Raw genomic sequence first — 27,904 nt, forward strand, 5'->3', positions numbered from 1 at the left:
CAAAGTGTGAAGAGAGACCATGAGATACTGTGAAAAGACCTCTCAGATTTGCTTTCGAGCTTCCACGGGAGAGAAAGAGAAATATATAGGAAAAGATTAATTAATTAATTAATTAATTAAGTCAAATCTTTTCAAGTCACACGTAAGGTGAGGCATCTTGTAGCTCAGCAAATACGAATATTAGAATTTCTAGAAGAAAGAACATATAAAATCAGAACATACTGTATTTAAAATTGATTGTTCACCTAAGACCAACAACACTTAGAGCTGAAATTTCATTTTTTTCTCCTCAAAGTAAATGTATCAGACATCACTTAGTAAATGTAATAACTGCAGCCAAATATTTACAAGTGTGACTTCCTTATGCCTTGGCACCAAAAAACTGGGTTTTACATTCCATTGTAAAATTATCCTTTATCATCTTCCAAAAGAGACAGACATATTTGAGGTGTCACAAAGAACAATTCAAATGTCACATTGTAAGAGAAAGCAAAAAACAAAGCTTATCACTCAAGAAACCAAATTTAATCAAAGCCAAAAATCTTATCTGAATCAGAGTTCATATTTGCTCTAGTCTACACTCAATCTATTTGATGACTCAATGTTAACTTTCAGTGACTCAGATGCTCTCACAAAGTTTGGGGCAAATGTTAACCTATTTTAATTAAGTTTGATAACTGATTGAAGAATAATTTGAAATAAACTCTAACTATGGAGATTGAAGCAGCCCCTCCAACTTTGATTCCAACTGCTATCAAATTAACCACCCCTGGGGAGGGGTGAGAGGAAGTATCAGCCCCTTACCACCTTACTGTAAATGAGTCTCAATCAGAGGCACTTTGGTGACAGATAGGAATAGGTGAGAAAGGAAGATGAGAGAGTAAAACATTTCAGCTATTTTTTCTTAGGTCTGGCTCTTGTAGCATGCGTGAGTCACAAAAAGTATTGAAACATCTTTAGAGAACTTTCTTTTCTTGCACCCAACTTTAGAATCAAGGAAGTCTGCTAAATCATGGTGCTTCTACTCTTCCCAAGATAGGGAGGAAGAAGAGAAAGGGGGAGGCATAGATGCAGAGGAAATCAAAGGAAGAAAAGAGGAAAAAAGGGAAGAACTATTATTTATTCCTGTATGTCAGAACCACATTAAGGGCTTTTCATATACTAACCAATATAAATTGTACATCAGGCAATTATTAGTTTCCCAATTTTATAGATGAAAAAACTAAGGCATAGAAGTTAAGTGACTTTCTAGGATCAGACAGTTAGCAAACAGCCATGCTGTGATTTAAACTTGGTTACAGCCTACCAAATGTCTCTACTCTTATGTTACTCCAAATGGCTTCCAATAAAAACAAAACATAAGAATGAAAATACTCTAAGCAGTGTTCCTATCCATACCTTCTATATGTCATTTCCTGAGTAGGATAAAATTCAGTGATTTCATCCAACTTATTATTTTCCTTAGGGAGACCCAAATAAAGACAGAAATACATAAATTGGAAAGAAGATATATCACAAAATATATAATAAATATTCATTCTTTGACGATGATGATGATGATGATGATGATGATGAAAAAAAGCATAGTAGAAAATTTAAGGCATAACCTAAAAGAAAACATTTACTGGTTTTTTATTTAACTAAAAACTAAACACTTGCTTAGGAGACAATCTTGTTTCTGTTGAATACAGTTGATCAGAAACAGAAGTGGGCCACATGGTGGATCATGAGGTGAATAAAGAGTAGGAATGAAGTGAGGCTACATCTGTATTCCTAAGACATTCAGAGACAGCTCCATATAATTGATCAAGTATGTGAGGCTGTATCTACCCATCTATTAGTCAATTTTTGCTCATAAGTAGAAATTAGTTTATTTGACAATAATTTAAATGCAAGAAAGCAACAAATGAGTCAAAACCAACAAAACTGGCAATCCCATTGGAAATAGACAAATCTTAATGTTTCGAGTATATGTGCTGGCTCATTTATAATAAGCACAATAAACCATTACAAAAATGAAAATGTCGTCTAAGCTTCGATAATTAGAAAGACAGCAAGCAGGTGTTGGAGTTCTGCTTTATTTAGCCAAGCTAATCAAACTAGACCTCACTTAAGATGGAATTTATTCAATAAACTTACCTGACATAACCTGATTTTCCACATCTGGACCAATCACACCATCCTATCCCTTTCCACTTATGAAAAAATCAACTAATTCAATTTTAATGACCGTATAATTGAGTTCCCTTCAAAGCATACACATGTACCATTAAAAAAACAGGATGTATCATTATGAAGGGACTTACATATTTGGTTTCTCGACCAGCTGCTCTCGGAAGAGTTGTAGGCATCTGTAAAAAAATAAAAATAAGTATACTACTGAAGTAACCACAAAAATACTAAAAGTAATTCAACTTCTGGGATAAGCGTTCACCTTTTGTTGCTATTAAGACTTTCTAAACATTCTTGTCTCTTTTCTATACAAAAGCCTTGTCCCTTTGAAAATTGTTTTATTAAACTATGTCACTTCATTATTCTTTTTATTGCCATTATCTATCAGCTTGCTGGTAAATTTTGCCTTATTTATTGATTACATCCATTCATGGATCATAATGGACCCTCATGTGATTTTTGCCATTTTCAAAATGTACACGGAAGTCTCTACCCCTCTCACTTATTTTGAGCTTTCCAACTCCAAATGTATTCTCATCCATTCCATTTCACTCATCCACTCTCAAAGCCATTCCTAGACTTTGCCTTCACAAATAAAATGGGATATCTGTGAAATTTCAATTTTTAGCATCCTACCCTGAGAACTCTAGCTCCTATTCACCATCTTCACTTCTCAAATGTCCCCAGCGCAATGTCCCTCATTGAGACTTCGAAATTAATGAGCTTTACCAGTTCCATTGTGGTGTTATTACCTCTTAGTTTACATATATTTCATATTCTCAGTTGTTTTAACACCTTAATTTCTCTTGCCTCTCTCTCTCCTTGTGACAAACTCACCTTTAAAAGAAAGCAAAAGAAAAGAAAACAACAACCCTGGATAGACTTTATCATCCATTTTCTCTAAACTTGAGAAGCAAAACATTCCTGAGGAAACTCTCTCAACCAAGCTAATTGATTTCATTATAAATTAATGGTCATTAGCCTTAAGTGAGCATTTAATTCTGCCTAGTGAGCCCATAATTTTTCTCTTGTAGGCCCACTTTCTCACTTTTTGACATGAGATGGCCTATTTGATTCATTCATCTCCTTAGTAAATACTTACTGTATATCTACTGTGTGCCAGGAACTATTCTACACCCTGTATCTTATCAGTAAACAAAATAGACAAAGATTCCCTATGCTTGGTAAGCTTACATTCTAGCAGGAGAGAAGACAAACAATATAATAATAAATAAGTACATTGTACCATATGTTAGAAAAAAACATACCGCATATTACATCATATGTTATACAACAACAACAACAAAAGAATAGAAATAATTTGAAGCCTCAGGTAATATATTCTTCCAGAGAAAATCTTCTTTGTTTCTGCCAAATAGCTTACTTCTTTTAGACAACCCAGATATGAAGAAGGTCAAGAGTGCTGAGGGTTTACAATTTCAAATAGGAGGGTCAGTCTAGAGAAGGTGACATTTGGGCTAAGATTTGAAGGAACTGAGGGAGCTGGAGATGTGAACATCTAAACAAAGAGCATTTCAACTAGGTGGAGCAAATTAAAAGTGCTCAAAGATAATTTCCACATCTGAGAATGGTGGCTCAAGAACTCAAAGCAATCCTTCCAAAACGGACAAAAGATGGGTAAAATATTTAAAACAATATTGACATATTATTTATTAAAAATGTCAATGAGCTAACAAGAGAATAAAGAATGTGGGGGCAAGATAAGGAGAAGATGGAAATCCAAAGAGAGGACTCAAGTATTTGAGACCAGCTTTTGACCTAGAGATGTTTGACAATAACGATGAGTTGCTCGAGAAGCTGATCCAAACTTTTGACAATTTCAGAGATATAGGGAGATAAAAGTCAGAATCCATGACCCACCAAAATTAGATTGAGCCCCAGGAGTAAGACTGATCTAGAAGACCTCATATAGTCTTCAGCTTGGCCTCAAACCATTGACAACTGTTGATAAAAAATTAACCCAAAACTTTAAATTAAATTAATTTATCCTTCTTTGCTAGTGCTCCTGGTGTCTAATAGAAGCAAAGAAAAGACTATCCATAGTAAGATAATATCATATTAGCCCTCAAATAATTTATTTAAATAAACTTCCAAGTAGCATATCCAACACACAATCGGATTCAGATACACAAACAGGTAAGACAATGTGAGAATGGGAAGAAGTAAAGAACAACCAAAAAACACCCACAGAGAATCCAGAAATTTGTTTTCTTTGAGCCAGACCAAAAACAACCATACTTAATCGTGCTTCCTTTGAGATAAAAGTTAAGCTTGCGAATGTTTACAAGGAACTAAAAACTATAAAAAGTGACACAACTGATTTGAAGAAAGAACAAAATGTGCCAAGGCAGGAGCATGCCTGGCACATTCGAGGCCACGGCAAGGAATCAGGCAGGGCTGGGGTGTTGTGAGGAAAGCAGGAGAGCAGGGGAGGGGCTGATGGAAGGTTCCAGAGACTAGAGCATAGAGGCCCTTCCAAGAACTTGTAAGGACTCTGGTTTATAGCTACAGGAAATGTGTAGGTACTGCTGGTTTTAAGCCAAGGGGAGCCATAATCTGACTTATGCTTTAAAAGGATCTCACTCTTTGATATGTTCAAAATGAATTATAGTGAGGCAAGGGTCGAAGGGGAAAAACTATTGCACTATCCAGCAAAACATGACAATGGCTCAGCAGTACAGAAGTTATGAAATAATCATATTCTACATGTATTTTTAATCGATGGCAACAGGGTTTCTAATAGAGATGTGGAATATGAGAGAAAGAGAAAATTAGAACTTGACACCAAAGTTTCTGGCCTTGAGCAAATGAAAGATGAGAAGTCTATAGATAGACATGGGTAGGCAGGATATGGAATAGTTGTGTTTTTTTTTAATGTTTGTTTGTTTTTTTTGTTTATTGAGAGAGAGAGAGAGAACACAAGCAGAGGAGACAGAGAGAGAGAGAGAGAGAGAGAGAGAGAGAGAGAGAGAATCCGAAACAGGCTCCAGGCTCTGAGCTGTCAGCACAGAGCCTGACATGGGCTCAAACCCACGAACTGTGACATCATGACCTGAGCCGAAGTCAGATGCTTTACTGACGGAGCCACCCAGGCGCCCCTGGAAGTTTTTGTGGGAAGAAATCTAGACTAAATTTTTCAGATATTGATTAGAAATCTAAATGAAAATGGACAGTGGGTATTTGGGAGCTGGAGTTTGGGAGGTAATCCTGGACTTGAGATATAAAGTTGAGAGTTCTCAGCATACAGTTGATCTTCAGAACACCAAAGGAGTAAATGTAGAGAGGAAGGAGAAGCCCAAAGATAGAGTCCTGGAGCACTCCAGCATTAATAGTTTGGGGAAGAAGAGGAAGAATCTTCAAAGGAGCCTAAGAAATAATACTGACGAGTGAGATAGGACAAAAGCTGAGAGAGCAGGGTGTCCTAGAAGGCACTAGAGGAATGTGTGCCAAAGAGGAGGGAGTATCACCTGTCTCATTTTCTGTGGGTATGACAGCCCGACCAGGGCTGAGTTTATAGTAATGGGAACCTGGGGAAAGTAGTTTGGGTAGTGCAGTAGGGGCAAAGCCTGAATGGAAGGGATTTATGAGGGAATGAGAGAAGAATCGAAAGCAGAACACATAATGGTTTTCAACTTTTCCTTTTTCAAGCTCTTCCCCATCATATGGTTGCTTTTTAATCTCAGTTAATAATCTTAAACCTTTCTTCACTGAAAACTGAGTTGCAAAATTCTTCATTTTGCCATCAGCCACCTACAAACATGCTTTGCACCTGTATCTGACATGTCCTCTGTTTTCTGTCCTATTACAATAGTGGATATTCCCAGCTTTTTTTATTTGAAGTTTATTTATTTATTTATTTTTTATTCAGAGAGAGAGAAAGAAAGAAAGCAGGGGAGGGGCAGAGAGAAAGGGAGATAGAATCCCAAGCAGGCTCAGCACTGTCAGCCCAGAGCCCGATGTGGCACCTAACTCACTCACAAACCATGAGATAATGACCTGAGGTGAAATCAAGAATGGGACGCTTAACCTACGGGGCCACCCAGGTACCCCTCCAGCTTTTTATCAAAGGACATTTATTTTAATCAGGCTGTAAGTTCCGTGTCCTTCTGAGGACTTTTCATCCTTCAGGGTCTCCCTTTCTTTTGCATAATCAGCACCTCCCTCTAGTGCATCTACCCCATTAGCATGCCAACTTGCTCTTGCCATTTTCAGCTTTAAAAAGCAAACCAAAAGTTCTTCTTTGACCCGTTCCCCACCCTCCCAGACCCAATCTCCTTCCCCCTTTCACAGCCCAACCTTTCAAACTGGTTGTTTTTGTCTGTGTGTTTGTTTTACATACTGTGTCTCTGCCTTCTCACTTCACAACACTTTCCAACATCAGAGATGAGGAGAGCAGAGGGGTAATGTGAGGGATCAAAATGTGAGGGTGGTGAAAAGAAGTATCTGTGAGAACAATATCAAGGTGGTCCTTCAGCTTGGCTGGGGAGAAGGGGACAGTTAAGCATAGGTTTGGTCAACTCCTGATGCTTCTCTCAGGGAAGACAATGGGAACAGCTATTTGAAGAAGAGTCTGGAAGGTACGGGGGGGGGGGGGGCAAAGATGAGGGATACTGTGACCAGGGTGGTGGGAGAGCGGTGTGGGAGAAATGGTTGACATCAGATATTTTTTACAGCCTGAGACTCATGTTCCTTCTGTTCTTCATAAAACATAAACAAAAGACAAAACTCAGCAGGACTGGTAAATCCTAGGCACCAAGCTTTAGTATCTGGCATCTCAGACATCAGGCATATTTGCAGCCAAGGTAGCTTATATGCTCAGAGAACTTTGAGTCCCCATGGAAAAACAGTAAGACATCTGAAAAATGGAAATACTGCAGGAAAAAACAATGGTTCAGTCATTCCTCTCCTAGGTTTTTACCCAAGAGAAATGAAAGCACATGTGCGTACAAAACCTTGTTGATAAGTGTTCTTAGCAGCTCTATTCATAACAGAATCTGAGTAGAAATATCCCAGTTGTCCATCACTGGTGAATAGTTAACATATGGTACAACCATACAATGAAATACCACTCAACAGTGGAGTACAAATGAACTATTGATACATGCAAAAACATGGATGAATCTCAACTGCCTTGTCAAAAGACTACACGCTGTATGATTCTATTTATATGACATTCTTGCAAAGGCAAAAGTATAGAAACAGAGAAAAAAATCAGTAGTTGTACAGAATCTGGGTTAGAGGGAGGGATGTACTATAAAGGAGCACAAGAGAACTTTTACATTTGATGGAAGTGTTTTGTACCTCAGACGTGGTAGTTGTTGCACAACTGTATTATGCTTTGTGAAAATGCATAGAACTATACACTGAAAGGGTAAATTTAACAGTGGGTAAACTACACCTCAATAAACATGACTTTTTAAAAAAAAATAATGTTTATTTATTTTTGAGAGAGACAGAGCATGAGCAGAGGAGGGGTAGAGAAAGAGGGAGACACAGAATCTGAAACAGGCCCCAGGCTCTGAGCTGTCAGCACAGAGCCAAATATAGGGCTTAACTCTGGAACGACGAGATCATGACCTAGGCCAAAGTCAGATGCTTAACTGACTGAGCCACCCAGGTGCCCCTAAACATGACTTTAAAAAGGAAAACTATAGGGGCGCCTGGGTGGCTCAGTTGGTTAGTCTGACTCTTGGTTTTGACTCAGGTCATGATCTCAGGGTTTATGAGTTCGAGCCCTACATTGGGCTCCATGCTGACAGTGTGAAGCCTGCTTGGGATTCTCTCTCTCCCTCTGCCTCTGCCCCTCCCTGACTTGTGTTCTCTGCCTCTCTCTCAAAATAAATAAATAAACTTAAAAAAATGGAGAACTATATCCAACATAATAACACAGGGATTAAAGGACAGAAGAGACACTGAACAAATTCTAGAACTGAAATATCACATCAAGGAATCCCCTTGAAGGAATTAGGAAACAATAAATAGAAAAAATATATATAAAGATTCAGATTTAAAGAATACAGAAGCAAAAGTGACAAAATCACTTTATGAGTCCCAAGAGGAAGAAACATTTGAAAAATTAGTGACTAAAATTTATCCTGAATCTGAGGAGCAGAAAAGATTGAAGACTTCATAGGAGAAGTCACAGAGAGTACCAATCCAGATAAACAAGAGAAAAAATGCATCCTTGCATTATAGGAAAAATCAGTAACATTATAAAGATAAAATTCTATAAACCAAGAAACAGACTCTTAATTCCAGAGAACACACTGATGGTTACCAGAGGGGAAGGGAGTGGGGGAATGGGTTAAATAGGTGATGGGGATTAAGGAGGGCACCTGTCATGATGACCACTGAGTAATGTATAGAACTACATTGTATACATATTCAGATTCTGTATCTCCCTCTCTCTTTGTCCCTCTCCTGCTTGCACTCTGTCTCTTTCTCTCTGTCAAAAATAAGGATTAAAAAAAATTAAAAATGGAGCACATGAGTGGCTCAGTCGGTTGGGTGTCCAACTTCAGCTCAGGTCATGAACTCACTGTTGCCGAGTTTGAGCCCTGCTTTGGGATCTGTGCTGACAGCTCTGAGCCTGGAGCCTGCTTTGGATTCTGTGTCTCCCTCTCTCTCTGTTCCTCCCCAGCTTGCACTCTGTCTCTCTCTTTCTCTGTCAAAAATAAATAAAGGTAACAAAAATTAAAAAAAAAAAAACCTACAATGTTTACCTAAAACTAGTATAACACTGTATGTTAACTATAATGGAATTAAAATAAAAAACTTAATAAGAGGTAAGAACTGGATAGCCAAAAAAAAAAAAAAAATTCTAAAAGATTACAGAGCCCCTCTGTAAGCCACCACTCTGTAACAGAGGAGTAAATATCATCCTGGCAAAATACTTTACAAATATGTTGTTGAAGAAAAAGAACCAAGGGAAAAAAAGTGCTGAAGAGATGGGACCTATAGTTTTCTGTTCAACAGAACTATACTTTAAATGAAAGGGCAAAATAAAGATATTCTCAAAAACATAGGCCATAGAATCAACACAAAAATACCTTGTTGTATATAATTTTCAGCAAGATTCTACCAAAGAAAAAAAATAAATCTGGGAGAAAGCTACGCATGTGTGAGAAATCAGGATCTAAATAAAGACGAGATCAAGAAACATAACCATAAAAATTCAGTTAAAAAAGTCAAAACAATACTAACAAATGATGTCTGTGTGTATCTTAATTAAAAATGAATGGAAGGAAAAAGTGCTATAGTATTTTCCTAACTTTAAACAAAGATATTATAAGCTTTAAAATTAATAGGAAAATAAACATAATTATTACCTTTGAAAATTTATGTGTAACTAAGAAAAGTAACAAAAATGTAAGGAAAATAGTCAAAAATTTAAAAAAATTCAAATTAGTAAATGTCAAATATCAGAAGGAAAGCAGGAAAGTAAAAAAAAAAAAATTAAGCTCCCAGGTAAATAGACTTTTGGATTGAACAAACATGAAATCCAGAAATAAGTCGTTCTGAAAATAATAAGATGAAAGGGGACAAGAAGATTTTTAACTAGTAAAAATAGTAAAAAATAAGGAAAAAAGTAATATAAAATGGTGACAAAAGCTATATCTAAGAAAACATGAATTTATATACACTATATATATATATATATATATATATATACACACATATATATGTATATATGTGTGTGTGTGTATATATATATATATATAACCTACAGGGGTCACCATTTTCTTACTGGATGAAGAAGAACAACCTCAGATTCAAAAGGATTATATATGCTGGTAAAGGTAATAAAATCAAAAGGACAAGAATGAACACCAACACATAAGCAACAGCGATGTAGCTTCAGAATATACAAGTCAAACCTAATAAACACTACTCCAGCTTTCTCTTTGTCTTCCTCTTGGCAGAAGTTACCACGATTACATTCTCTTCAGTACTGTCCTCTTGTAGCTTCCATGTTACCACACTGTTCTGATTTTCCTCTTACAACAATGGACATTTCTTTTCATTGTCCCCTATTGGCTCCCCGCCACCTCCTTCATTGGACCTGCCGTGTTTTGCTCCTTGGAGCTCTGCGTAGGGCTCTTGCAACATTGATGTGCACATCATCCTCGGCTCCCTCCTAGCTCCAGACACAAAGTTTAAGTCTCTCTGATACGCATTTCAAAGTCAGCGTGTCCAAAATGAACATAACCCTCTTCCCTCCATCTCACTATGCCCTTCCACATAGTCGTCTACGCTCAAGGCAGAGACCTGGAGCCCATCCACGATTCTCGTCTCATTGACCACTCACATCCAAACCCACAGCAAGTCTAAAATGTCTCTCACAAACCCACATGCTTCTCTCTAGCTCTCCTGGGCCCACCCCATCCAGGCCGTCCTCACTGACAGCCCTCGAACCTCAGTGGCCTATTCACAGTAGCCATCATGATCATTTCCATATGGCCTCATATTATTCCCCCATGTTTTTATATCTTCCCATTTTCCTGGAAATCCAAACTTCACACCATGACAAAAACAAGCATACCTTGTTTTATTGTGCTTTACTTCATTGTTCTTTGTAGATATTGTGTGCTTCACAAATTGAAGGTCTGTGGCAGCTCTGTGAACCCCAAGTCTATCAGCACCATTTTCCAACATTTGCTACTTTGCATCTCTGTGCCACATATTGGTAACTCTTGCAATACTTCAGACTTTTTCATTACGATTATATTTGCTATGGCAATCTGTGATCTATATTTGTTTTGGGGTGCCACGAACAATGCCCATTTAAGATGGCAAACTTAATCTATAAATGTTGAGTGTGTTCTGACCGCTCCACTAACACCCATTCCCCAATACCTCTCTCTCCTCTTGGGCCTCCCTCTTGCACAAGACAAACATTACTGAAATTAGGCCAACCGAAAACCCTACAATGACCTCTATGTGTTCAGGTGAAAGGGAGAGTTGCACATCTCTCACTTTGAATCAAAGCAAGAAATGATTAAGTTTAGTGAGGAAGGCATGTCAAAAGCCAGGATAGGACAAAAGCTAGACCCCTTGTGCCAAACAGCCAAGGTGTGACTGCAAAGGAAAAGTTCTTGAAGGAAGTTAAAAGTGCTGCTCCAGTGAACACATGAGGGATAAGAAAGAGAAACAGCCTTATTGCTGATGTGGAGAAAGAGTTTGAGATCAAACCAGCCATTCACATTCCCTTAAATCATAGCCCAATCCAGAGCAAGGCCCTATCTCTCTTCAATTCTGTGAAGGCTGAGAGAGGTGAGGAAACTGCAGAAGAAAAGTTGGAAGCCAGCAGAGGTTGGTTCATGACATATAAGGAAAGAAGCCAGCTCCATAACACTAAAGTGCCAGGTGAAGCAGCAGGTGCTGATATAGAAGCTGTGGGTCATGCAGAGGCTCCAGCCGAGTTAATTAATGATAGTGGCCATACCAAATCACAGATTTTCAGTGCAGATAAAACAGCTTCTATTGGAAGAAGGTGCCAGTTAGGACTTTCATAGTTGGAGAGGAGAAGTCAGTGTCTGCCTTCAAAGCTTCCAAGGACAGTCCGACTCTTCTGTTAGGGGCCAATGCAGCTGGTGATTTTAAACTGAAGACTATGCTCATGGATGATTCTGAAAATTCTAGGAATAATTCTTGAGAAGTAAATTAGGCTCAATTTACTTTGGCTGTGCTCTATAAACAGAACAACAAGGCCTGGATGATAGCACATCTGTTTATAACATGACTTGCTGCACATTTTAAGCCCACTATTGAGACCCACTGCTTAGGAAGAAAGATTCCTTTCAAAATATCACTACTCATTGACAAAGTACTTGGTCACCCAAGAGCTTTGATGAAGATGTTCAACAAGATGAATGCTGTTGTCATGACTGCTAATATAACATCCATTCTTTAGGTCATGGATCAAGGAGTAATGTTGACTTTGAAGTCTTATGTCATTTGTAACAATATGGATGGACCTAGAGGGTATTATGCTAAGTGAAATAAATGAGACAAAGACAAATACCATATGATTTCATTCATATGTGGAATTTAAAAAACAAATGAACAAACAAACAAAAGCAGTAAAAGACTTTTAAATACAGAGAACAAACGGATGGTTGCCAGAGGAGAGGGGGAAGAGGGAAGGGCAGAATGGGTTAAGGGGCGTGGGAGATACAGGCTTCCAGTTATAGAATGAATAAATCACTGGAAGAAAAGATACAGCACAGGAAATACAGTCAGTGGTACCATAACAGCACTGTATGATGACAGATGGTAGCTACTCTCGTGGTCACAGAGCATAATATCTAGAATTGTCAAATCATGATGTTGTAACCCAAGATTAATGTAATAATATGTATCACCTCTGTTGCAGTTTTTTTTTTTTTTAAGCGGGGGGAAAAGAAAATTTTCCGGAAAGGATTCACCATTCTTGGTATCTTTAAGAATATCCGTGACTCATGGGAAGAGACAAGACTATCAACATTCACAAGAGTTTGGAAGAAGTGGATTCTAACCCTCATAGATGACTTTGAGGGGTTCAAGACTTCCGTGGAGGAAGTAAGTGCAGATGTGGTAGAAACAGCAAGAGAACTAGAATTAGAAGTTGAGCCTGAAGATGTGACTGAAATGCTGCCAGCTCATGATGAAACCTGAGTGGATAAGGAGTTACTTCCTATGGATGAGCAAAGAAAGCAGTTTCTTGAAATGGAATCTACTACTGGTGAAGATGCCAGGAACATTGTTGAAACGAGAATTAAGGAATTAGAATAGGACCTAAACTTAGTTGATAAAGCAGTAGCAGGGCTTGACAGGATTGACTCCAATGTTAAAATATTTCCACTATGGGGACAATGCTGTCAAACAACATCACATGCCACAGAGAAATCATTCCTGAAACATAGACTTAATGGATGTGCCACACTTCACTATTAATTTATTTTATTTTATTTTACTTTAAATGGTTATTTTTTAAATTTATTTTGAGAGAGAGAGGAAGAGTGCTGGTGGGGAGGAGCAGAGAGAGAGGAGAGAGAGAATCCCAAGCAGGCTCTATCTATGCTCAGCCCAGAGCCTGACACGGGGCTCAATCTCATGAACAACGAGATCATGACCTGAGCCGATATCAGAAGTCAGATGCTTAACTGACTGAGCCACCCAGACACCCCAACTCACTATCATTTTACATTAATAAATTGCCACAGCCACCAAAGCCTTCAGCATCCACCAACCTGATCAGTCAGTAGCCATCAACATCAAAGCAAGATCCTCCACCAGCAAAAAGAAGTGACTGCAGACATGGTACAAATAGCAAGAGAATGAGCATTAAAAGTGGAGCCTGAAGATGTGCCTGAATTGCTGCAATCTTATGATCAAACTTGAACAGATGAAGAGCTGCTTCTTATGGATGAGCACGGAAAGTGGTTTCTTGAGATGGAATCTACTCCTGGTGAAGATGCCGGGAAGACTGTTGAAATGACAACAAAGGATTTAGAGTGTGACCTACACTTAGTTGATAAAGCTGTGGCAGGATTTGAGAGGACTGACTCTCATTTTGAAAGAAATTCTACCGTGGGTAAAATGCTATCAAACGGCATCACACGCTACAGAGAAATCATTCGTGAAAGCAAGAGTCTGTTGATGCAGCAAACTTCATTGTTGTCCTATTTTGAGAAATTGCCACAGCCGCCCCAGCCTTCAGCAACCACCACTCTGATCAGTCAGCCACCATGAACATCAAGGCGAGACCCTTTACCCACAAAAAGATTATGACACGCTGAAAGTTCTAAGGATGGTTAGCATTTTTAGCAATAAAGTATTCTTAATTAAGATAGGTACATTGTTTTTTAGACATAATGTTCTTGCACGCTTAGCAGACTATGGTATAGTACGAACATAAATTTTGTATGCATTGGGGAACTAAAAAATTGATTTGATTCACTTTACTGTAATATTCCCTTTATCGCAGTGGTCCAGAGTTGAACCAGCAATATCTCCAAGGTGTGCGTTAACTATCACTATCCCTCGCCCACCCTTCTCATCCGACACACTTCATCCCTGGCTCACTATACTGAAGCCATGCTGGCCTTCACCTTCATGCACACGAAGTTCCTTCCTGTCTCAGGAAATGTGCACATGCTTTACACCTCTGCTTGAGGGCTAATCTCCCTGATCTTTCTATGGAGGATGCTTTCATTTTTGCTGTCAGCTTGAAGTCCACTTTCTGATCACTATAGCCAAAGTATCCCCCTTAGGTTCCCCTTAGGTTACTTTGTCTTGCTCGCCATTATCTCCCCAATGCCTCACGGCACCAGGCCACAGAAGGCACTTAATAAATACTTGTTAGAATGAAATAGTTATCTTAAATTTAGTTACCTAGAATAATTATTTTTAATACCATGAGCATTAAATGTTTGTTAAATAAATCAATAATATATATTATTATTCACATATTACCACTTAAGTCTTATTTTTATTATAAAATATAATATAAAATACTTTTTTCCTTTTTTAAAAAAATGTTTATTTTGGAGAGAGAGAGAGAGAGAGAGGGAGCACATGCAGGGGAGGGGCAGAGACAAAGGGAGGCAGAGAATCAGTGCACATTCAGTGCTGTCAGTGCAGAGCCTGATGCAGGGCTCAAACTCATGAACCATGAGATCATCACCTGAGTTGAAATCCAGAGTCAGATGCTTAACCAACTGAGCCACCCAGGTGCCCCTAATGTACTTTTTATATGTCTAACAAATGGAATAAAAAATACATTTTAAAATTTATATAGTCTCTGGCAAATCAATGTTTCATATTTTTAGATTAAATGATTTAAAGAATACACAATGAAATAGATAAATACAAAACCACAATTCTCCATTTGTAGGTACTCCCCACTAAAATATAATTTCTTAATATTGATGATTATTGGTTACTGAGTTTCTAAGTCATTATTAATGGATAATTGTCTATGATACTCTAATTAAAATTACTCTTTTAGTTATAAGCAATTCTGTATATTTATTTTTTTAAGTTTATTTATTTATTTTGAGAGAGAGAGAGCACAAGCAGGGAAGGGGCAGAGAGAGAGAGGGAGAGGGAGAACCCCAACAGGCTTCATGCTGTCAGCACAGAGCCAGACACGGGGCTTGAACTCATGAACTGTGAGATCATTACCTGAGCCAAAACCAAGTCAGATGCTTAACTGACTGAGCCACCCAGGCACCCCAGCAATTCTGTACATTTAAAACCTGTTTTGGGGGTGCCTGGGTGGCTCAGTCGGTTGAGTGTCCAACTTTGGCTCAGGTCATGATCTCGCGGTCCATGGGTTCAAGCCCTGCATCAGGCTCTGTGCTGACAGCTTAGCGCCTAGAGCCTGCTTCATATTCTGTGTCTCCCTCTCTCTCTGCCCCTCCTTCATTAGTTTTTTTTAAGAAATAAAACCTGCTTTGTATACACAATGTACAAGTTTTAAGAGGAACATGAAAAAAGCATTAATACTAATTCCAAGAGTAAAAATAGGGCTGACAAAAAAGAAAAAAATCCTGACAATTATAAAGAAAAAAAAAAAAACACAGCCATTTTGAAAATTTGATGAGTAGATCTGTATTAAGCATCCAGAAAATAGTAATTTGGGGAAATGTAGTCTTTTATTCCAACAATTGAAAATGGCTACATTACAAGAAGGAAATAATTAAATACTCAATTACAACAATTAATGACTTAGTAGTATCCTAACCATCTAAAGCATCCAGGTTTCTGTCCCTCTGAGTCAAAGAACAATGAATAAACTTAGTCAACAAAAAGAAAAAAAATTCCAGGAATAACAACTGTGTCAAAAGTTCTTAGCCTGATGTAACTTCAGACTACTTCCTTTTCCACTTCTGTAATTCTAAGTGATAATCAATTACTAACTACTGAAAATATGGTATGAGATAAGAATAAGCCACAAATTCTATATGCTGTTCTTAAGATGCTTTCTAAAATGCCAGCAAAAAGGACATAGTCTAATACTTTGACTTTCAAACTGTCTTGAACTTAAGCCATAGTTAGAAATAAATTTACTTTGCAACCCTGTACACACATACTTCTATACGTACACTAAACAAATTGAAACATATGTAAATAATACCCACTCACTACTTGGAACAGAGTCTGGTATTTTACATTCTTACTGTTCTTTTTTTAAAACGCTGGTTGATATTCAACTAAATTAACTTCCCAATTCACTATGGAGCCTCAACCTGCAGTTTAAAACTACTGATCTGCTAACTCTTAAGTTTCAGTAAATTATATTAAATATATACATACTTTCATTGTGTCAGAAACCAACAATGTCTGTGAGGAACTTGAAGGAGAATCAGAAGAATTCTGGAAAAAAAAAAAGGACAAGCCTATGATACAGCTTACTCAAAAAGAGGAAAATGAAGAGAAGCAAAGCAAATGTTTGAATTGCACATTCTAGTCTAAGGCATTACCATAGACAAGGAATCCTGTAAGACCTTATCAATGGTAGCACAGAGCTCTTCAGTTTGCTGTCTGAGCTGTGCAGGGAAACAAAACTGGAAGAATTGAAACCAGTACTGAGTTAGCAATGAGTTTCGGGATCTTTGTTTCAAAAGCATGGGTAGTCTGAAGTCATTACCTCCAGAGGCGGGTCTAATGTGTTGTCCTTGAAGACACTTTCAGTCTTGGCTGGCTCATCGAGTGCCTAGTGATAAATGAAATAGTTCTCATGTGAGGCTTTTAGTCAAATACAGAAGTAGTAGAAAAGTATCTTCAAAGAAAGCCCTGTAGTTCTCAACATCTCAAAAAAGAAAAAAAATATGTTTGAATCATTTGATGAGCTATTATTTGGCATGGAAGCATTTTCCATATTTGTCTAGTTTCTCCAACGTAATTAATATCTCCAATATAAGTTTCTGAAATAAAGAAAGGTGGCTGAGATTTTAAACATACAAACTTGAACTTGGACATCTTGTATATCCAAATGAGCCTGTCCCCTTCAAAGAAGTCACTTTGGGAAGCCACACACAGAAACAATGATGTAGCCGTTTCTTATTATGTTATAAAAACTGTGAGGAAATGCTTCAGAGCCAGTTTACAAAAAACATGCACACACAAGAAAAAAAAACCTGCCTCATTTCTAAAAAATTTTAAATGTTTATTTTTGAAAGGAAGACAGAGCATGAGCAGGGGAGGAGCAGAGAGAGAGGGAGACACAGGATCCAAAGGAGGCTCCAGGCTCTGAGCTGTCAGCACAGAGCCCGACGCGGGACTTGAACTCACAAACTGTGAGATCATGACCTGAGCTGAAGTTGGATGCTCAACCGACTGAGTCACCCAGATGCCCCAAACCTGCCTCATTTTTAATCATTTATATCCAAAAAGTCTTGGTTACCTTATTCACCAGATTTGGACTCAAATGACACTCAAACCTCTTTTGAAACATACTTTTTTATTTATTGTGATGTACTTCAGATATATAAATGGAGAAAATAAGATGGCCCTCTGTATAGTGTACCTACTCCATTGAGAATGAGAAGTAAAGCATTACAAAATATTAGAGGCCATATATATTTACTGGTTATTCATGTTTTCTTTTATATATTTGCTCATTGTTCTGTTGGGTGATCTGATTTTTATTCATTTGTTGGAAAATGTGATATAATCTGCAAAATATTTGTCAATTAGATATCATGGAAACATCTTCAAAGTCTTGGCTCCCCTTTTCATGATTGTCATGATGTCTTTTGTCAACACATGTAAGTTCTCATTGCAGTGTGGTCAAGTTTTCATCATTTTCCTTTGTGGTTGGTGTTTCCTTTCAGAAACTCCTTCCTAATCTAATAAGTCACTCACTCCCTTGGGCGAGAGTCTTAAAAGTAGGGGTGTTAGATATGTGTTCTAAACCCTTCATGCCACAGTGGGGAGGTGGGGGTTCTCTCCCAATTGCATGGAGCTATGCCAGGATTAGAGTTTTTAAGGAGAGTGTGTTTCAGCCTTCTTTCTTTATTTATTTATTTTTACCTGTTTTTGATAGTGTCATTCATCCAGTATGTTGGAGTCACTCACAGAATCGCTGGACTTCTCTCAGAGAAAGTGCTCCATGTATAGCTAGCTGTATATTGGGTGTGTCTGTGGGAGGAGGGAAGTTCAGAAGTCTCCTAGGTCACCATCTTGGCCCCACACCTTTATCATTTCTCATATTTATTTGCATCTACCTACTTTTAAAAAAAATCAATTTCTCCAGAGAATGATCAATTCCTACTCTCTTAGACTAAGTTTTAGCCTTGAATTTCTTTGGCATACTCATATCCCATTTCAGTAATATCTGTTCACATCTTTACTGTTTCCTTCCTTCTATTGTTTTTGGGTTTATCCTGATTTTCCTCATTGTATTCCTTTTGTTTCATATCACAAGTTAAAATATGTAGTGTGATCATTGCCATTCATTCTCAATACATCTTTAAATATTACTGTTAAGATTGCTTAGATTCATGGGTTATTTAAAAGTAGTTTTCCCTTTTAATTTTTAAAAATATGAGGATTTTTTCCAATTTCAGAATTACCTACTAATTTAGTTATGTTATGGCCAAGGAACTTGTTCATAATAGGAAGTTGCTGTGAAGTTTGGGATTTATGGCGTAAGACATAGTGTTTGTAAATATTTCATTTATATTTAAGAAAATATCTATTTTCCAGAGGTTGTCTGTGGGATTCTGTGTGTGTGTGTGTGTGTGTGTGTGTGTGTGTGTGTGATCAAAATTATTCATTGTTCTGTTCAAATTATCTCTAGTTTTACTGGGTTTTCTACATACTTATTCTATCAGTAACTGAAGATGTCATCATCAAATCTCAGGGAATTATAATGGGTCCGTTAATTTCTCCGTGATACCAGCAATTTTTGCTCAACATAGTTTGAAGCCATTTTATTAGCTACATTCATAATTAGAAGTATTCTTCCCTCATGAATTAAATATTTACCATTACGAAGTGACCCTCTATCTCCCCAGTAATGCTTGATGTCTTAATATCTATTTTGCCTGATACAACCAAATGCTTTAATTAGCATTTTACTAGTTTATCAGTTTTTGCCTCTTTATTTTCAACATCCTGCATTCGAACATTAAAAATCAGTGGTTTATAAAAAGCAGATGTCTAGAATTCATTTTTTGATTCAGTCTCATCTCCATTGTTTTTTAATTAAAGAGGTTAACGTTTCTTTTATTACAATTATTTACACATTGGGGCGCCTGGGTGGCGCAGTCGGTTAAGCGGCCGACTTCAGCCAGGTCACGATCTCGCGGTCCACGAGTTCGAGCCCCGCGTCGGGCTCTGGGCTGATGGCTCAGAGCCTGGAGCCTGCTTCCGATTCTGTGTCTCCCTCTCTCTCTGCCCCTCCCCCGTTCATGCTCTGTCTCTCTCTGTCCCAAAAATAAATAAACGTTGAAAAAAAAAAATTTAAAAAAAATAAAAAAAAAAAAAAAAAAAAAAAAAAAAAAAAATTATTTACACATTTAAATGTTTCCAACATATCTGTTTTATTTTTGTTTCACTTTTTCTATTTCATTTTTATTCAATTTTTGAATGTTTTAACTGATTAAATTTTTGGGGTTTTTACTTACTCATTTTTCCCTCCACCAATTTGGACATTGTGGCAGACACTGTTAGGTGTTCACCAAGTACTTTGATTTTTTTCGAACACAGAAATACATTTCCTTGGTCTCAAGAGTTTAGGTATGAGCTTGTAACTAATCCTTGCTAAATAAATGTGAGTAGAAGTCATATATAACCTGTGTTAAGGTTGCATCTACCTACTTACCTCTGGCACAAGGCGGCTAGAAACAGATATGGCTTCTCTCTTTTCACCTTCAGATAACTAAGATGCAAGATGGAAGCAGGTTACATCCCCGAATCACTCAATTACTGAGGCTTATGTGAGAGAGCCAAAATGAACTCTACCAAACTGTGACATGGGAAGGAAATAAGCAATGATTGTGCTAAGCCACTGAAATATCAGGGTCTGTCCACTGTGGCAGTGAGTATGGCTTACATTAAAACTAATACAAATATTATAGGCTGGTTTTTACAAATTAGTCTTGGAAAGTTTTCCATTCGTCCTAAGGTCTAAACCAAGCAATACAAAATCTAGATTTAATTCACATACTATACAAGAATACATGTAGTCTTCACCCCCTACCCTGGTTTTTATGTTCCAATTGCCTTAAATACATTTAATTATGCTACAAACATATCATCATGTTAAAATTTTTGCTTTAAATAGTTATAGGTATTTCAAAGGAATTTTTGAAAATTGTGGTTACCCACATATTTATTATTTCCCATGCTCTGCATTCCTTCCTGCAGTTCTGAGTTTCTATTCAACATTATTTGTCTCCAGCTTGGCAAACTTCCTTCAGCATACTTTGTCATACAAATCTGTATGATTTATTAATAAATTTTACTTATAAAGTTTATAAAATTTATTTAATTTATAAAATTTATTAATAAATTTTCTTAGTTTTCTTTTAGTTGAAAATGTCTTCATTTTGTCTTCATTCTTGAAGGAATTTTCCCTGGCTACACAATTTAGTTTTCTTTTTCTCTCTCAGCATTTAAAGGTGTCATTCTGTTGTCTTCTGGCCTCCACTGTTTCTTAGGAGAAGTTAGCCATCATCGTATTGTTCTTCCTCTGTATGTAATGCATTATTTTCCCCTAATTGCTTCCAAGATCTCCTCTTTATATTTAATTTGTAGAAGTTGAATTGTGATATGCTCAGTCATGGTTTTCTTTGAATCAAACACTTTGGAGACTATCTGAGCTTCTTAAAACTATACATTTATATCTTTTACTAGATTTGGAGAGATTTTGATTATTAGTTATTCAAATATTTTCTCTGCTCCATTCTCTCTCTCATCTCCCTCTGAGACTCTAATTACATTTTGATACCATCCTACAGGTCATTGGAACTCTTTTCATTTACTTAATTGTGTTCCCTTTTTATTCAGATCAGATCATTTCTAGCAATTTATCTTCAGTTTCACCAACACATCTGCTTCTCCAGTTTTATCTTAAACCAATCCAGGGAATTTTCTATTTCCAATATTTCCTTTTTCTTTTTTTCTTTTTTTCTGTTTATTTATTTATTTTGAGAGAGAGAGAGAGAGAGAGCAAGCAGGAGAGGAGCAGAGAGAGAGAGAGAGAGAGAGAGAGAGAGAGAATCTCAATCAGGCTCCACACTGCCAGTACAGAACCCGACTCAGGGCTTGAACTCACGAACTGTGAGATCGTGACCTGAACCAAAACCAAGAGCTAGCTGGACGTTTAAACAACTGAGCCACCCAGTTGCCTCATCAATATTTCATCTTTCAATCCTAGAATTTCCATTTGAGTATATTTTATAGTTTCTAGTTTTGGAAAGTCCTATATAATTCATTATTAACATATTTTCCTTTATACCCTTGAGAATAGCTTTAAAATCCTTGCTAGCTAACTGCAACACCTGGAAGATCTTTGGGTCAATCTTTGTGACTTATACTTTCTCTGTGAGTATAGTTTACATTATCCTGTTCCTTTGTATGTCCAGAGATTAGAAATGTTTGTAGCCTAGCTATCTTGAATGACATGTTATAAAGACTCCAAATTCTATTATGGTACCCTGAAGAGTCTTTTTGTCACTGTTGCTTAGTTTTAGCAGATGGTTAATTTGGCTCCAAATTCTGCCTTCCTGCTGGTGGGCAGCAGCTAGAATCTCCATTCAGGTAATTTATCCTTACCTCGACTTAGCTGGGCTTAACGGGCACATGTGTAACTCAGTGGTCATCCACGGGTATGGGCAGAGTTTATATGCAACATATGGAGCTTCTTTTCTGTGACTCATTCTTTTCCTGGCTTCTCCCCTCACTTTTTAGCTCCTGTGTAACCTTATGTTGTCTTCTCTGATTCCTCGTTCGGTAAGTCTGCTGGTTTCTTGCTGAGTTTTAGTTGCTCCATGGTAGAGCTTCCCTTAGGTGCAAAACTCATAAAATCTCAAAAAACATTCAATTCCATTATGTCTTTACAAGCATGGACTCTACTGCAGTTTCTACTGATCACTTGGTCCAGTACTTTTGAACAATTTTATTTTTTGTATTTTGCCCACAGTTTATCATTGTTATCCACAAGAGTTGGTCCAATTCAAGCTACTCTTCAATTTCTATAAGCATCATGAGATAAACTAATTTTAATTTTTCAGCACAAATTTTCCTTATTAGCAGAGATTATGTAAGTTCAAATCTCAAACCCACTTCGGGGTAGGCTTGGGGTTAAAGATTCCTTTTTCCTACACTGAGTCCAGATGATATAAGAATATTTACTTGTCATTTCCCTTTGCAATTTTCTTCTTATCCATCTTGTAATTTAGAGGGTAACCCTTCAAAGATCCTGGCTTTATGACAAGGAGGCAATTCCAGTCCTCATATCACTCAGCTCCAAATCTTTCTCTCCCTTCACTGAGTTCATAGTAAAACGCAATCCCTGCAGTTAGTGAGCATGATACCGGCAGAATAACCAAACATTCTGAATTTCAGCTTGCTTTTGGTATTCAACCCATGAGGATTTCCCCTAATTTTTGTGAATTCAGCATTATATTTGGGATGAACCACATAAAAATGTTGTATTCAACTGAAAATTATAGGCTGCCCTGTCCTCTTCTTTAGATTTACTTCTGTTCCTCACTTTTTCATTATCAGTCGATATATCCATTTCCTGACCAGAAAGTGTCACATCAGCTGTGGAACCATGGAATCTAAGGCTCAGCAGAATCAATTTTTCCTCTTCTAACAGAGCCAGTGATATAACAGACCCAGAACTATTAATCTTCACCAACAAGAACCATGTCCACATGCTAGTTGTCTTTTTGGCCTAGAATATACCTCCTAAGAATTCAGAAAAGTTACATCTAAAAATAAGAATTTATCATCTTCTTATTTCAATAACTCACAAAGCAAAATATTGTCTGGAACTTTTTTTTTGCAAAATTTACTATTCTGCATTAAATAACAAAATATAAAACATTGTCTATGATAACTTAATAGAAACATGTGAGATTTCCTCTTTCTTATCATAAGAATTTCTATTTCACTTTCCTCCTTTGTCCCCTAAACTTACTAGTCATGAGCAATGAATAGCAGGAACAGAAAATTTTGTAAAGATAACTCCTAGCTGGTGTTCAGATAGTTTAATTTTTCCCTGACACAGCGTTACAATCATCTATTTACCCTGTCAGTGAGTAAGGAGGAAGGGTCCCAACCTTACTGTTATAGGGATGGCCAAATACCTGACCTCTACCACTGGGCAGATAGAATCAACAACAGTTTATTAGTCACATGTACTCACAGCCCAGGGGAAGGGAATGCTGCACAGCACGCTCAGCCACATGAGGGTTGTGCTCAGGAACAAAGTATATAACTAGGGGGAAGCAGGCTTCGTAGTATAAGAGGGTGACATACATGTCCCCTGGTTTGCAGAAGGCTGTGACTGGCTTGTCTGAATCAGCAGGAACTTCACCTGGTCAGCTTGATAAGGAGGGTTAGGGGACCTTATCTGTGGGTGGAAAGTGGGAGGGGAACTTGCAATTAGGCTACTTGAGGCCCCTCTTTCACTATATGTCAAGATGGCACATAAGATGGGGTCTTAATTTTAAACTTCATGTCACACATGGCTTCTAATTATAATGATAATTATGGAGAAGAAAAAAGTCTGAAATTAAGGACAAGGACTAAGAACAAACTCCTCAGGAGAGAAGCTTGATCTAGCCCTTCCTCCCCTTTCCAGCCATGCCTTCCACCTACTCCTCACTTGCATGCTGTCCTTCAATCACAAAAAACCACTGGAGTCCTTTGACCTTGTGGTCACCTTCTAACTTCATGTTACTAACTCCACCTGGATTGTCCTTCCTTCACTCCCAGCTCACTTAGAAAACTCCTATGCATCCTAAAGATCCTAATCAAATTCTCTTTTGATGTATTTTTTGGACTTCATACCAGGAAAAGTCTGTCATTTCCTCCTCAGGCACCATATCATTTCTGACATACTCTAAGCATATAATTGCATAATTACTTTTCAACAGTATCTATACCCAGCTCAACCATTTGTCTCCATCACAGTCAGAAAAATATGGTATTTATCATTGCAGCCCCAGGTTACAGCCAATGAAATGTAATCAATAAAGATTTTAGGATGAATTGAAAGGGTAAACTAACAACTGAATGGAATGAAATGAATAAATGAATCATACAAATAACACGATTTTAATACTCAGCAACATGCTCTAGAGAAATGGCTTAAACTATTTGAATATTTTAAATAACAAATACATTAGTTTTTTTCCTGCATTTCAGTTAAATTTGTTACCATTAAAGATCTGAGCATATGATCCGTGTTAGTGTAATGAGCAGGTATTTTTCCAGCCAAAATCAAATAAGGTTAACATCTTAGTTACTCTGTGAGAACTTACAGTAGGCAAACACAACTTTCAATAGGCTATTTAAAATATTGAAATTTACTCAAAAAATGAAAAAACTACTCAGAGCCCTTGGAAAATCAAGAAAGATAACTGGTATTAGGTGAATAATGCTGCAACTTTGAAATAGAGCAATACTCAGACTGCATTAAAATTTGGATGAAAGGTTATTTCAAGTTTAAATAGCTTAGAAGTTTACTAAAATTGATTTTTTTTAAATTGATGAGTAGTTATTTGTCAAATGTATCATCTTGATTCACTCCTTCTAGCAGCCACAAAGAGTAGGGTTTTTTCTCTGCAATACAAAATATATTTTAATAAAAATATATTAAATCTCCATTAAAAAGAACTGTAACCATAAATTGCTTTTTGACACCTTAGCCAGCAGGAGTGTATTGATGGGGTTTTTTTTAGATTTATTAATTTGAATAAAGTTGTGTCAGAACATTCTCCAATAAAATATTTTTATTAAAAACATATATTTTCTGCCAGATTGGACTACAACCAAGTGAGACATAAATGGCACATGCTTTGAATTCTATTTTTAAAGATTCTTAACTAATGTAAGTTATCAGTAATATTGTCATTAAAAGTCATTATATTTTGTGCAGAATAACCAACCGTGGGGCCCTGTTTTCAAAATGAGAGCTAGTAAATCGCATTTTTGGTAGAAAATAGTTTCTGAGCTCAGCACTACATTACAACTAAGAGCCAAGGACTGTGACCAAGCACTGTAAATCAAAGTTCTTATGGGAATTTATGCCAATAAACTATCATGGGTGTTTCTCACCTGAAAGGAGATCTCTGATGGAACTTTAAGCACTCTTAAGTCAGAGATATCTAATCAGTCTAACCTCCGCTCTGGAAGTAGGATTAAGGTCTAAAAATCTGAAGACAGAATGAATCAGTTGTACTCTAAATGAAGTTAGAAAGTAAACTACTTCTTTTTTTTTTTTTTTTCAACGTTTATTTATTTTTGGGACAGAGAGAGACAGAGCATGAACGGGGGAGGGGCAGAGAGAGAGGGAGACACAGAATCAGAAACAGGCTCCAGGCTCTGAGCCATCAGCCCAGAGCCTGACGCGGGGCTCGAACTCACGGAGCGCGAGATCGTGACCTGGCTGAAGTGGGATGCTTAACTGACTGCGCCACCCAGGCGCCCCGAAAGTAAACTACTTCTAAAGGGAGAATAATCGAACAGGGCTCATAAACTTTTTGTGATGCCTAAACTATCTAATTAGTTTGGATTTCAAAGATTTCATGGGCTGGTGACTCTGTTTTAGTCATGATCAAATTAATCACCCCCAAAATGATTCATGCTAAACCTAAGCACTCCTATACTTTGTTAATCTGACCAGCTATGTATTTGGTAAAATAAATCCTCTGAAGACTACAAAAGCCTTGTTTGATTTTCGATCATTAGTACAAAACCATTTGTAGGATTAGAGATAGTCTCAGGAAAATAAATCTCACTTTGATTATATAGTTGGAGATTCAGATCTGAATAGCATTCAGATCTGAAGAAAAAGGGGAAATGTACACTGTAAGACGAAAGGGCTTTCTATTTATATTTAAAAGCACAGCTTCTTTAAAGATATAGAGATATTTATCATTACATTATTTTCATGAGTGGTGTAAAAGCTTCAACAATTGAGGAAATCTACTTGGCTTTTATAATCCCAAAATCTTTGAAGGGTTGACTGTCTGTCCCTACCAGACAGAAGGAAGGGAGTTTGTGCAAACCATTACAGCCTTTTAAAAACCCATTCATCTAGGCTCAGAGGCAGAAGAATTCATACTTTTCCTTCATTTAATTAAGGATGTAAGAAAGGTGTGCCTGTTTCCAGCCCAAACCTCTTTCACTGGAATGCGCTTCATCTCTTTCAGTAACTCAAGGGATTGAGCTAGTTTGTAAACCTCCCTTACTCAAGTCTCAGAGCTAAGTAATTTCCAAGTCTCTTTAATTGTTCCTCATTAAAAAACAAAGAAGATTTGGTTTCTAATTGGATGAGGATTTAAATATATTTTAGCAAGTAATAAAAGAAAGTATTGTAGACAGAAATCCAAAATCATCGTTTCTTGGTCAATATTTCACTTTAGCTGGTCACTGTCACTGTTGCCTGGTGAACAGGGAAAGGCTGGGAGATAATCACATAAAGTCCAATTCAGTAACTTAAGAGCTCTGCTGCTTTGGGGAATTTACTTGGTATCTTTGAACATCAAAATCTTCACAGAGTTGTGAGGACAGTAAAGTATTTAGCTGAGTGCCAGATTCACTAGAATATTCAATATGGCAAGTATTGTGATTGTATTTCTAATTGTTAAAAGTTATCAAATCTAAAATCAACTCAATTCCCTTATAGAAAAAGGTTCTTTATAGTTTTTCCATGGAAGTAGAATTTATGAAGCTTATTCCACCCTAAAGAAAGATTTTTAATTATCATTGTCTCAGTTATCAAATACTAAGCTCCTTGATTTTTATAATCCTCTGAGTAAAAATTTGCCTTATAATCCTATGAAATAAAATTGGAAATTTTAGAGACCTACCCAGTTGCAAACCAAAGTAATTCATTCAATGGACATTTAACAAAAAACTACTATATTTTCTCAAATAGTTCGTAGTGGGGGAAAAAAAACCACCAACATGCATAATTATGGTTTGGCAAGTGCTTTAAAAGAGATATGTGCATGGTATACAACTGCCTGAGGAGAACCAACTGGAATACTTGTGGGTCCTGGGCACTTTTCCATCAAGTAAGAGATGTCTCTCTAGTATAGGCCATATGCTAAGCTAGCAACCAGATTTTGTTAAATTTTTGAGACATTCAGAGACCTTAAAATATTCTCACCCAAAGACGTATGCTTAATCAGATTAAAGTTTACCAACTCATGTTTAAAAAATTTAAGCTGGCAATTTAGAATAAATTGATTTGAAAACTGACAAGACATCTCAAATCTTTACCTTTCCATTTTTATAGCACAGTTTTTACAATTGTCTTCAAAATGGCTCTCTTTAACTTCCTTCTACCAGGAAAAATAAAATTATTTTTATACCTTAACTTTTATTTAAATAATTAACCCTACAATTTATATGTGCTATTTATAAAATTGAGCTACCCTATCATTCTTCTTTCAAACTCACACAGTTTATGAATTAAATGTGTCTTGAAATTGGCAGATAGTAATGCTATTTGTTGGAAAATTGTACCTAACTC

At 37.0% G+C, this 27,904-nt stretch overlaps 1 protein-coding gene across 1 annotated transcript in view; it reads right to left on the bottom strand.

Moving 5' to 3' along the window:
• MLIP (muscular LMNA interacting protein) overlaps positions 1 to 27,904 on the bottom strand; it is a 118,102-nt gene that overhangs the window by 43,757 nt on the left and 46,441 nt on the right. The window contains exons 6-9 of the mRNA XM_047103022.1: positions 16,829 to 16,894; positions 16,662 to 16,745; positions 16,495 to 16,554; positions 2,307 to 2,351 (exon numbers count right to left, since the gene is read on the bottom strand). Coding sequence (XP_046958978.1) covers positions 2,307 to 2,351; positions 16,495 to 16,554; positions 16,662 to 16,745; positions 16,829 to 16,894 — 255 coding nt within the window. The remainder of the gene's footprint in view (positions 1 to 2,306; positions 2,352 to 16,494; positions 16,555 to 16,661; positions 16,746 to 16,828; positions 16,895 to 27,904) is intronic.

This window comes from Lynx rufus, unplaced genomic scaffold (genome assembly GCF_022079265.1).
Source record: "Lynx rufus isolate CCGP_SWC_20201006 ecotype Redwood Valley unplaced genomic scaffold, mLynRuf1.p SCAF_6, whole genome shotgun sequence".
Classification (NCBI taxonomy): domain Eukaryota; kingdom Metazoa; phylum Chordata; class Mammalia; order Carnivora; family Felidae; genus Lynx; species Lynx rufus.